At 29.5% G+C, this 13928-nt stretch overlaps 1 protein-coding gene across 1 annotated transcript; it reads left to right on the forward strand.

Annotated features, from left to right (window-relative positions):
- Positions 1–436: 436 nt before the first annotated feature.
- On the forward strand, positions 437–13087 carry LOC107638313 (oligopeptide transporter 7-like). Its single transcript, XM_016341527.3, has 7 exons — positions 437–611; positions 692–1089; positions 3072–3169; positions 7386–7955; positions 9716–9971; positions 10349–10531; positions 12343–13087. The coding sequence occupies exons 1-7, from the start codon at positions 575–577 to the stop codon at positions 12946–12948; spliced, it is 2148 nt and encodes a 715-aa protein (XP_016197013.1). The 5' UTR covers positions 437–574; the 3' UTR covers positions 12949–13087.
- The last annotated feature ends 841 nt before the right edge of the window (positions 13088–13928 follow it).

The raw sequence follows: 13928 nt of genomic DNA on the forward strand, positions 1-13928 counted from the left end.
AAAATTACTAACTCCTTAACATTCTTCATATAAAAATATATTCCTATTTGGTGTGTTTCTCATTCCCTCCCCTATGCAACTAAATCACTGATAACTCTCTCATGACCCATCATGTAAAAAGTAATATATATATATATATATATATAAAGGCAAAACACCTCAATAAACTAAATGCACATTAATATTATTTAAATGTCGTAAATTAGAAAATATAATGTCAAAGTCTCAAAGCACATTTCTATATAAATTAAATTGATTAAATTCAATTTAATAAAATACGTAGTAAATCAAATGAAGTAGATTTGAACTAAGTGTATGATTAAAATCCTAATAAATTAATTTACTGCGTGTTTCATTAAATCGACTTTAATCAATTCAATTTATATAGAAATGTGCTTTGAGACTTTGACTTTACATTTTTTGATTTAGGACATTCAAGTAATATTAATATGCATTTGATTTATTGAGGTATTTTGCCCTCTATATAACTATTTCATTTCTCTCTTGTTCATAGTTTGTATGTAGTAGAACCCTCAAATTGAGCAGAAAATCGAGCTATTATTGCAGCGAACGCATGGAGCAACCCTCCAACGAGATCACATCCCCTCTCCGTAAGCATATGAAATATCATTGTCATTATATTCTCATTTTCCGAATTTAGATTAATTTGTTTGTCTTGTATGTGATATAGTGAGCGGGGAAGAAGAAGAGACTTTTCATGAAAAGTCAGCAATAGAACAAGTGGCGCTAACGGTGCCAACCAGCGACGACCCTTCCCTCCCGGTTCTCACGTTCCGAATGTGGGTCCTTGGAAGCCTCTCCTGCGTGCTGCTATCGTTCCTGAACCAATTCTTTTGGTACCGAACGGAACCCCTCAGCATCACGGCTATCTCGGCGCAGATAGCCGTGGTGCCGTTGGGGCAGCTCATGGCTTCCAAGATCACGAAGCGCGTCTTCTTTAAAGGGAAGCGCTGGGAATTCAGCTTCAACCCTGGGCCCTTCAACGTGAAGGAGCACGTTCTCATCACTATCTTTTACCGCAAGCACATGTCCTTCTTTGTTGCCTTCCTTGTCATCATTACCACCCAGGTAGGTCAATTATTTCAAAAAAAAAAGTCCAACTCTATCTAATTTTTGTTTCACAGTTTATACGTACACATAATTAAGCTCATAAATACATTATTAGGGGTGTGTTTGGATTTGCGTTGGAGAAGAGAGAAGCTTGTTTGAGTTTCTTAAACCCTTCATCTTTATGTTTGGCAATGTATTTATTTTGTAAACGTAGAAATGATTTTTGTCTCCCACCTATATTTATCAAAAGCTAAAAATTCTAACTTTTTCATTCAGTTTTTTACTTTAGATTAAACTTTATATTCTATGTACGAATTATGTCCTTTAATATTCATATGTTTATTGTTTTTTTATAATATTTTTTTAATATTTTTTTATGCATATTATTATTTTTTATAAAATTTTTATTTTTTATATGAATTATTTTATTGTTATTGTTATTTTTTTTATATGAAATATTTTTTTATTTTATATTATGATTATATTAATCTTATTAGAATATTAAAGAATATTAAAAATATTAAAAAAATATTAAAATTTATTTAAATATTTAAAATAAAATTATAAAATAAAATAAAATAATCATTTAAATTTATATTTTTTTCTGTAATTTTTTATTTAAAAGTAATTTTAAATAATATAATCTAAATAATATTTAATTTATTATAATTTATTTAAATAAAAATTATCAAATCAAAACACACACTAAGTTATTAATATTTCGAAAAATGTGTAGAATCAGTATTGTGCTTTAAAAATCATGGCCAACTCAACATCAGTCATCGGTTAATTACATCCACTTTCACATCATAATCTATATAAAATTATAAATGCACATAGCTTCATGACTTGTAGTTGGTTTCGAATTCGTCTCTTTTGTTGTGACTTGTAGCTGTAACACCTGCATCTCACTTATCACCTAACCTTTTAAAAATTCTTTTCGTCTGGAAAGACATAGCTCAAAAGTTTGTTGTTTATTATATAACTGCTGACCCAACTCTGACGACCGTATAGGTAAAATAATTCGAGATTAGTATCTGAAACCCAATTTAATCTTTTTAAATAAAAAATAGGTTTAGCTAACATATATTCTAAAAACATATGATAAGTTTATTATTAGTAAAAAATTTTAAATGTTCTTATTTAATAAAGGAAAAGTATAGAAGGATAATAAAAATGTTAAACAATGTAAACAATAAATATATCGAATGTTCATTTTACTAGGTGTGCAGATGGTTATTCTAATATTAAAATTTAGGTGATTAATTTAGAAGTGTAGTGTATTTTTATTTGATTGATAGTTGTTTATATTGTTCAAAAAAATCATTAGTTACCTAACATAACCCATAAATAAATACAAAACAAATGCATTGAAAACTTAATATACTTGGGTTCACCTTGAATCCTAAGCATAGCATGAATTTATCTATTGTAAATTTTTTTAAATAAGAGTTAATTATTAATTTAATATTCAAAAAATTCTGATGTTGACAAAATAAACCTTAAACCATATTGACAAAATTTTTTTTGAATAATTTAAAAAATGAACATGCATGTCCATCACTTCATCGAAGCTTATTTTTGATAAACATCATGTTGAGATGGTTACTAAAACTGGATTATCTAACTAATTCTAAAGGTAAATTATTGATCTAGTTATCTAAAATACCAGACCAGTAATTACTTTTAAAGTTAGTCAAATTTTTTAATTTTAGTGGCCACCGCCTTAGCATTATGTTTATTGGATATGAATTTCAGTAAATAATGGATATGTTTGTCCAACTTTAAATTATTCAAAAAAAAAATTTATCAATAATATCTTTTAAAATTGGTTTGTCTATGTCCCAATCTCTTAAATACTAAATTAGTAATTAATTATTTTTATAGGCATGGATATATAAAAATATTACAAAAGGCAATGAATGGGATAAGGGTCAAACTATGTGTAGAATTTATCGTGAGTACAAACCAGTATTAACGTAACTCTTAATGAACGGCAGGTATTAGGATTCGGATGGGCTGGCATATATAGGAGGTACCTTGTGGAGCCAGCAGCCATGTGGTGGCCAGCGAATTTAGTACAAGTTTCACTCTTCAGGTAATAACTACCATAACAGTAACATATACCAATTTATATTTTGTGGAACAGAAATGATAGAAAAACAAAAAGAACAATCGAAATTTATTTATTTAATATTATAATTAATATTTGACCCTTTTTTATTAATATTTTTTTGTTATTAAACATTTTCCTATCGAAAAAAAAAAAAACCGGAGGCCTACCTATTTTAATTCGATTACTAACTGTTCTAACTAAGTGACGTGCATATTGAGCATCTCTTGGATAATATATGGTAGGGAACGCATCAATTGATGGAAGCGTTTTGCCTCTTTTAGAGTTTGAAAGGCTACTCTTCTGTCATATGACCAGTTGATATCGAATGAGTTTAAGCTTTTGAGCTAGTCAAAATATGGGGAGCCTTTAATTTCTGTGTTCCAAATCTCAGTAATAAAAATTTGGACAGAATTCTCCTCACATCATCGAGTCTGAAATTTAAATCTTTTTTTTTGAACGTTCAGTTTGTGGATTAATGTAAAAAAGGAGAGGAGCGTGGTCTGAACCTGTCTCGGACAATCTAAGAACTGATGGATTAGGGAACAGTTGCAGCCATGTTTCTCCCACTAAAATTCTATCCAATCGTTCTTGAATCCATTTTTCTACTTTCTGCCTATTATTCTAAGTGAAAGGTCTACCAATCATTTTTAAGTCAAGTAAAGCATTATTACCAATAAAATAATTAAAATATGCTATAAAAGACTATGATTTAAGACTACCTCCACTTTTTTCACTTTGATCAACAATGGTATTAAAGTCTCCCAAAATACATGAGTTACCTTATTGCTGCTGTAAGATTGCTGACACCTCTTGAAATTGTGTTGAACGGATTTGTTCATGGCTGCTGAAATGAACACCAACGAGGTTTTATTCCATATTAACGGATGTGTCTTTCACCAAAGCCACAATAAAAAAAAAATCTGAACTATCAATTATTTGCATTACCACATTGTCCCTCCAAGCTAATGCCAAGCCTCTCGTGCTACCCATTGGATCAATAATCTTTCAATTTGTAAAACCACATGACCTCAACTTCATTTTCATTTGTCGAGATTGGTTTTTAGTTTCGCATAGAAAAACCATCTCGGGGGAGTGGGACTGTGAAATTCCTTTGAGATTGTGGATCGTCAGGGGTCTCTCCACATCCCGACAATTCCACGTAATGAGCTTCATATCTCTTCGGGTGCCATTGAACGGCTGGCACCATCTACCCTCGTTTCAGCAATCATATTATCAACCAAACAGATCTTCTTAGCCTCATTTTCATTTTCCTTCCCTGGATTTCTTCTTTTTATTCCTCCAAACAGCTTACTTGAATCAGTCCCTTGTCTAGCAAGTTGTTTCCACTTAGAACTCCTACTGGTCATTTCTTCATTAGGTAAGTTCTGTAGGGTAGATTTATTAGTGTTCATAGTACTAGTAATATTTTACAGGACTAATGCCTCACTAATCTTCTCAATTGACTGCCAAACCACTTTCGAAAAATTATCATCTTCCTTATTACCTCGAGATGTCTCCATAGAGTTATTTTTTGTCCCTTTGACATTCAAGCTAGCAAAATTATCTATCAACCAGTTTCGGGTTGGCTTTTTTCTCAATTGGGGAGTGCTTGAGTTTGAGTTATTGAAGCTGGAGTTATCACCGGTTCCTCCACATTCGATCCTCTTGCCTACTTGATCTGCTTAGACCCACTCGCCAATACGATCCTGTTTAATAGCGCCCACTGATGAATTTTCCATAATTTAGAACAGTGTTTGGAATCATGTTCTAAATGAGCACAATAAGTACAGAAAATTCCAATCCTCTCGTATCGCAATCCAATTTCCAGCACCTTACCATTCAATTCAGCCATACGAATGCTGTCTTTCATCCTTTTATCACCATCCAGCCAGACTTTGGTCTTGAGAATTCGAGATTCTCTTCCACGAACAGAAAAAAAATCAATGTCTATCACCTTTCCAATTTTCTCCCCAAGTCTTTTTTCAACCTGAATAGTTTTGAACTGCTCAAATAGACCCTAGAATTGGATCCAGATTGGAAAACAAGTAATGCTTTTCTGGTCTTGTTCATCCGATTCAACCCATCTTCTCACATGCAAGATATAATCCTTAAAGAGTCAAGGAGATCCTTTTTCAATTCTGAGAACATCAAGAGCATTCTCAAAGAAAATTTGGAATTGATTAGGACCTCTTTCAATCGATTGGAACTCCTCCGATTTATCCCATATCACCCTTAGGGCATTATCTATTGTGCCAATTGAAAACAGCTTATCTGCAAAGAGTCTCCCAGAGAGACTCTTAATACAAGCTTCTAACTCCTGAGAATAATCTTCCATCTCCAATACTATAGTATCTTCCTCATCCTCCTCACTACCTGGATCAATTTTAGAGTTCCTCTCTTCACCGAAATTCATATTGGATTGAGAGTGCTAATTGAGGAGAAGTTGATTATAAGGTAACGAGATAGAATTAAGAGTACAAATTGTTGTGATCGAAGAAGAAGATAGAAATAGAAAAGGAGAAAAGAGGTGGAAAGATCAAAACTCTAAACAGAACACTGATAAAATTCTAGTAGAGCACTGGTAAAACTCTAGCAGAGCACTTTTTATTTTTCACAATTATTAGTTAAAAATTTACAATAATATACTATTTTTATTATATTAGTTAAAAATAATATATTTTGATATTATTTTTTAAGGTTACTAACATTAAATTTTGATAATTTGAACAAAAAAAATTAATATTTTATGTCTTAATTTTTTTAATTAAATAATAAAATTACTTAACATACACGTCAAGAAAAAACTATTATTTTTATACATCTAGATATTCAAAAGATACAAAAATAAATTCTCTTAATAACACTTTAACAACTCATAAAAATTAACAGAACGAATGTTTATAGATCAAAGTGATAGATAAGATATAAAATTGTTATAATGGTACTTGATGATAATTAAAGAGAAGGTGGGAGGAGAAAAAAATGAAAAAGAAAAACAAGACAATATAATAATTGCGGTGAGACAATGACAGACATGTGTATAGAAAATAATAGTAAAAGTAAATAATAGTGAATGATACAATAAAAAATATAATAAAAATATAAATTAATAATTTAAAAAAGTAATAAAATTATAGATAATTTAGTAAATTGATTATAAAATTTAAAGTTATGCATGAACTTTAAATATAATATTTTATCTTTGCTTCAAATTAAAGACTGTTGAAAAAATAAATGAATAAACTTATAACATATTTATAAATAACTACTTTATATGTTTATCTTAATTTTATTACACATAATAATATAATAAATTTTTTAATATCTTATTTAATTTAAATTTATAAATTTTATACCTTATAAAATTCAAATACCTTATAAAATTTTTATATTTATTTTTAAATATTTTTTATTCTTAATTTTTAAATTATTTTATGAAATTTATAATTTTAAAAATAAAAATATAAAAATTAATCTTTTAAAAATAATAGAAAAGTGGTTGAAAAGTGCCTGTAAAGCTGCTAGTAGATATAAGGTGAGAGAAATTGGTAGAAATTTTTTTAAACCTAAATAACTGAAGTTAAGTGGAGAAGTTAATTAAAAAAAGTAATATTGAAAAGAAATTTTGGACACTAAACTTATGTATTATCATTATATATTGTTATACATAGATGCCACTCTAATTTCAATCCAAAAAAACAAATAAATGTTACTCCCATTTTTAATATATATTTAATAGAGTTTAATTTTAATGCATTGTTAATGTAAAATAATTTTATATGTGTATTTAATTACATAATGTTACATTAATAAAATTAACTATATTTCACATTAATTATATGATAGTCATCCAAACTAATGAATGTAATTATAAGATTACGTAACCAACAAAGATTCTACAAATTTCTACCCACTCTTATTTACGGCGGTGTTTAATAAAAGTGTCTTTGTGGATGTGTCTAATAGAAATGTCTTTTTATAACTGTGTTTAATAGAAATATCTTTGTAGATATATCTCTTTATACATATTAATGCTAATTATAATTAAAATATAATAATTAATTATTGTTGACAATAAATTAACAGATAATATATTATTGTCGTATACTTTTCCATAAACTTAAACTTTATTTGCTAACCAATAAGTTTTGACTTCTGAGTTTTGACTCAACTATTTACTTTGATATCTTTCCCACAGGGCACTGCATGAGAAGGAGCAACGAACCAAGGGAGGGTTAACACGATCGCAATTCTTCATCATAGCTTTTCTTTGTAGCTTCTCCTACTATGTTTTCCCAGGCTACATATTCCAAATGTTAACCTCTCTCTCTTGGGTATGCTGGCTATTTCCCAACAACGTGTTGGCCCAACAGCTTGGGTCAGGCCTTTACGGGCTCGGCATTGGTGCCATTGGATTTGACTGGTCTACTATTTCGGCCTACTTGGGAAGCCCACTTGCAAGCCCATGGTTTGCCACTGCCAATGTTGCCGCGGGATTCGTGTTTGTGATGTACATTCTGACTCCATTGTGTTATTGGCTCAATGCCTATAATGCCAAGACGTACCCAATTTTCTCCGACGAACTGTTCACAGCAAATGGATCAATTTACAACATCACAGCCATAATTGATTCCAATTTTCACTTGGACATAGCTGCTTACGAGCGACAAGGACGACTCCACCTCAGCACTTTCTTTGCCATGACTTATGGTGTGGGCTTTGCTGCACTAACTGCTACCATTGTGCATGTTGCTCTCTTCCACGGAAGGTACAGTAAAAACTGCTTTGCGAAGCACGGACACTTTGTTGAGTTATCGTGTCCGCGTGTCGAACACATTTCGGACACGACACTCACTAACACTCGTTCGACACGCTGTGTGTCGCTGTGTGTCTGTGTCCAACCGTGTCTTAATAAAAAATGAAAAATTCTTCTTCGGACACGTCTGAACACACCTAAATACCATCACGTGTCCACGTATCCAGTCTTATTCTTAACATATATTCTTAAAATAAATTTAGATATAGTATATATTATTATTTATTAAAACAAAAACTATTTTAAATATTTGATATAATTAAAATAAGACATTAAAAATAATTAAAAATTTTAATTTATATTTTAATATCAATAAAATATCAAAATATCATTACAATTTATCTAAAAAATACTTTATATTTTATATATATACGCGTCCCTGTGTCTAAGATTTTAAAATTCGCGTGTCGGCGTGTCCCGTGTTGTGTCGTGTCCCGTGTCCGTGTCAGTGTCCGTGTATCATAAGGTGCAATTAATTTTAAGTTAATTTTATATGAAATTAATAATTAAGAGTTATTAAATAATAATTTAGTTAAATTTATTAAATTATTTAACAATTTTTTATTATTAATTTTATTTGAAGTTAACTCCAAGTAAATTTTATATTTTTCTATGCATCTATTATAGATTATGATATTCACTTGGTTTTAATTTTATTTTATTTTTTTTTTAATTTTATACCTAACATTTAAATAAATAATAGAATATTTTAAAAAATGATAACATTTCTATCCCAATTTTCTTTACTTTGTTGATTATTTTTAACATTTTTACTAATTGTATAATATGCACTACTAGATATACTTTTTCAACTATGAAATTTTTTTCTTTCTCTGCAATGGCATAGTTTACATATATATTATTGTAAATACTATTATTTAAAATACAATAAATAAATGTGGATAACTAAATATGATGCTATTAATGATCCAAAATGAAATCATATATATTCAAGAGTAAATTATGAAAAATGTCCTTAGACTATTAATTTGCTGACAAAAATTCCTTCAAAATATTTTAAAAAGCAAACTTTAAATATATATAAGTATGACTAGAAAAAAAACATCTTTTATCTTTAAAATTTAGTAATTTTACACTATATAATTTTTTTTTTACGATTTTTTTTAGTGGCCAAAAATATTTTTTAAAAAATAAAAAATTCTAGATATCAATTTTTTGTATGAACTTTTTAAATAGTTATAAAAAAATTATTACAAAAATTTTAAATTAAATACACAAATAATTTGTCAAATAAAATTCGTTTAATACTTATACAAAATAATCTTTTAAAACACTTTTATCATTAACAAATAGAATATTTTTAGGATATTTTAGTAGTTTAATTATATTAAAATCTTGGTTGACTTAATGCTGAAATTTTATTATCGTCAGTGCACCTCTAAAGTTAAATATTTTCTTCTCCATCATATTATTTCACCTGTACATGAAAAAATATTTGTATCGGTAAATAAGAGCTAAGTGGCGTTCAAGTACGCAATAAGTTATTGATAAAGTATACAGTAAAGAAAGATTTTTAAGTGTATCGATATACCGGTGTATCAGTAATTTTTAACCGTTGATCTTAATTATATATATTATATATATTTTTTATAATTAAGATCAACGGTTAAAAATCACTTAAACACCGGTACGACGACATACTTAAAAATTTTCCTATAGTAGATTTGAGATATATGGAATTGAAAATGCAGAGAACTTTGGGAACAAAGCAAATCAAGTTTTAAGGAAAAGAAAACGGACATACACACCAAGCTTATGCGGAGGTACAAGCAGGTTCCAGAGTGGTGGTTTGTGTCCATACTCATTGTGACAATTGCTGCCACCGTCTTTGCTTGCGAGTACTACAATGAACAGCTACAACTGCCTTGGTGGGGTGTTTTGCTCGCATGTGCCATTGCAATCTTTTTCACTCTTCCAATTGGGATTATTACAGCAATCACAAATCAGGTTATTTGGTTAAAAAAAAAATGCTCTCTAGCCAGTAAATATTATTATTTTTGGCCAACACTTAACTAACAATAATTTAAACTTATATTTTTCAAAATTTTGCATACAAAATATAATTTATACTTATATTTATTGAATTTTTACGCACATAAATTAATATAATTTATAATTATATTTTTCAAAATTTTTATACATAAATTAATAAAATTTATTTGTTAAAAATAATTTAATATTTATTCTAGTTAAATAATAGCCAAAAATACTAAAAAAATTATTAGTCTCAAGAAATTTTCTTTTGTAATTACATTATATTTTAAATTTTAATCCTTTCATTCTTAGGTTGGTTCTCTCTAAGCTTTATTTGCTTATTATTACAGACGCCGGGGCTGAATATAATTACGGAGTACATCATAGGATATATCTACCCGGGATACCCAGTGGCTAACATGTGCTTCAAGGTTTATGGTTACATCAGCATGACACAAGCCATCACTTTCTTGCAAGACTTTAAGCTCGGTCACTACATGAAGATTCCTCCCAGAATCATGTTCATGGCACAGGTACATATTATTGGAAGAATTTTAAGTTTATTGGGAAGACGGGTGTTCTAGTTATTTTAATCGTTAATCTGAATTATAAAATATATATATAATATATATTAATTGAAATCAACGGTTAAAAAATAACTGAAATATCGGTGTTTTTTGATATACTTAAAATTTTTCCCATATTATTATGCCTTGATTTCTAGACATTTACATGGATATATGTAACTATTTAAATATTGCACCTTTCGTTAAAAGAACGAAATGTCAATAATTTATAAATTCAAACTAAATTTAGTTAAAATTAACGTCTACTTAAATTCATTGAAGGTTCATAAAGAGGTTAAATCAAGGAATTTTTTTTGGTGTTTAATAAAACTGATTGTGCAGTATAGAATAGAAAAGAAATAAAAATTGCAGAAATAAATGATATAGAAGAGTAACACCATGATACATCCTCCTCGTTCGATCACAAAATATAATATGATTTATGTCCTGCTTTCACCATAATAATAATAATAAAATTTTCACTATAATCAAGATTGTTTACAAACACTAATTTTAAGAGACTCATTCTTGTAACATACCTAAATTAATCCAGATTTAGTAATTTCTAACTGCTAACTCAATTTAGATAAAGGAAACTAAGTGTACTCTAATTTCAATACACATTTAAAATCAAACACTCAAATAAAAGAATAAATGTCTTTTGTGTGATCAACTCTCTTTGTATTTTATATCTCTCAATATAAACTTAATTTTAAATAATAAACAAAGTAAAACCACACTCAAAACAAGAAAACCTGGGTTGTGTATATAATCTGAATTTCGCTTAAATTGGTTGTCTTCTTTCTTAGATGAATCATCATATATAGAATTTGATATCTCTTTTTCAATGTTGGAAGTTTCTCTTTTTTTATCAAGCTAGCCGTTGCACCATTCATTGTTGTAGTGGTTGATATTGAAAAGAGAATCCTTTCTTCTTTAGTTTTTGATAGCAATATGCAGTAGCTACTGTTTTGCTTGAAGGAGACCACTTCGATAAAAATAATAAAAATGTTTTTTTTAAGACGTTTATGTGTCATGATATTATTGGACATTTTTATTAAACCGGTTAATCATTTATTTTTTAATAAATCAGAACAAAATCGGTTTATTATAGCAACAATAATAAATCCAATTGTCCGCATTATAATTATTATATCTGATTTGATTCGATCGATTTACACAATCTAAACCGAATCATGTTTAAATTTTTTGATAAAAAGATAAATATATCCCTAATTTTTGTTTTAAAAAAAATCACGATCCAATGTGTTATATAAATTAGTCGGTTCGATCGGATCTGATTTGTTATTGTTATAAAAAATCGGTTTTATTCTAGTTTGTTAAAAAATTCAAAAATAACCTATTCATTAATACGTCCAATAATAATGCGACACATAAGTATTTTTACAAAAAGAAATTTTCCGCATCTTTATTAAGTGTCCTCCTTACTTGAATTGTGGATTTCTAATTGTGATTTTTTTTTTTTCCACATTTAACTATAATGGTCATAGAGAAATAAGTTATAATAGAAAATTATCAACTATGTTTGTCATTTTAAGATAAATATTCAATTCTTGACTCAACAATCATGAATCTTGATGTGAATGCCCAATAGATAGAGCCGTGGAGAGGTTACATGTAAGCATTATATGTTAGGTATAGCTGTTATGATTCGGTAGTTTTATTGGATTTAGATCTTTAGGTCTAGAGTTTTTCAATATTCGAAAAATAAAGAGACACATGGTTACTAATGGCTTGAATGTGATGAATTTGATTAGGTGGTGGGAACGATAATCGCAGCTCTTGTGTATTTGACTACTGCATGGTGGTTAATGGAAACAATCCCAGACATATGTCAAGACACGTCCTCTGTTTGGACTTGTCCAAGCGACACAGTATTTTACGATGCTTCAGTGATTTGGGGTTTGATTGGTCCAAGAAGAATCTTTGGAGACGAAGGAATTTATTCTCAAATAAATTGGTTCTTTTTGGGTGGAGCCATTGCTCCTTTACTCGTATGGTTCGCTGTAAGGGCGTTCCCACAACAGGAGTGGATTAGCCTCATCAACATGCCTGTGTTGATAGGTGCCACGGGGATGATGCCGCCGGCAACGGCGGTGAACTACACAAGTTGGATCGTTGTTGGATTTTTCTCTGGATTTGTTGTGTACAGGTACAAGCCAGAATGGTGGCAACGCCACAATTATGTGCTCTCTGGAGCTTTGGATGCAGGCCTTGCATTTATGGGAGTGCTTTTGTATCTTTGCTTAGGATTAGAGGACATTAGTATTAATTGGTGGGGCAACCACCTTGACGGTTGTCCGTTAGCTGGCTGCCCCACTGCAAAAGGTGTTTACGTTCCTGGTTGTCCGATCCCTTTTTAAAGTCTGATCTCTTTTTAGAGAGAAATGAAAATTTATGTCGCAAATTAATTTTACGGTTCCGCTACGTTACCAACAGCATTTCTGCCAACTTCTGCCAACTCTTATGTATAATTGTGTTTAATGGAAGTGTCTTCATAGATGTGTCTAATAAAAATGTCTTTTTTATGGTTGTATTTAATAGAAGTGTCTTTATAGATATATTTTTTGGATGTGTCTCTTTATATATGTGTTTAAAATATAATAATTAATTATTATTGGCAATAAGTTGGCAGATAATATGTTGGTACCCTATACTTTTCCTTAATTTTATTATGGAGGCATCGTTAGTGTAGGACGTAGATATGTAGAGGAGGGGAGCTTTACTGGGTTGTGGTGTCAAGAACACAGTAACCGGACCCTGCAAGTTGTTGATGGGAACTCGGACTCTCCGATTTCCTGTACATTAAAAAAAATTCCTCTCAAGCAGAAATTGGACCCAGCGACTAGTATAACGAAATAAAAATAAAAAAAACCAACAAAGAAAACGGACCTTCCGTTTTGATGAAGACATATCGCACAGTCTGATTTCTCCCATGTAAATTTTGTATACAAGCAAAACGGACCCTCCGATTTGCTTACAAAATTTTTAAAACAAAAAATTCGGAAGGTCCGATTTCTTCCTTCCCACAATTCGGTATAGCACCCCCACATTTCATAACCCGGCACAACACCTGCCCCTCTTCTATAACAAAAAAAATTAGCCAATTTATGTGCAGTTAATTTTATTTAAAAATTATTAAATAATAATTTAATTAAATTTTTATCTGTTAATTTCACATAAAATTATTTACGGTTGAGTTTTTATTTAAAAAAAATTTGGACCAATACTTTTTAGTATTTTTTATTATTATTTAATTAATACTTATTAATTTATGCTTATTATATATATTAGGTGCGTGTTCCTAGATCAATAATCATTGAGATTAACTCTTATTGAAGCA

The sequence above is a fragment of the Arachis ipaensis genome, chromosome B4 (genome assembly GCF_059453495.1).
Source record: "Arachis ipaensis isolate K30076 ecotype BB chromosome B4, ASM5945349v1, whole genome shotgun sequence".
Classification (NCBI taxonomy): domain Eukaryota; kingdom Viridiplantae; phylum Streptophyta; class Magnoliopsida; order Fabales; family Fabaceae; genus Arachis; species Arachis ipaensis.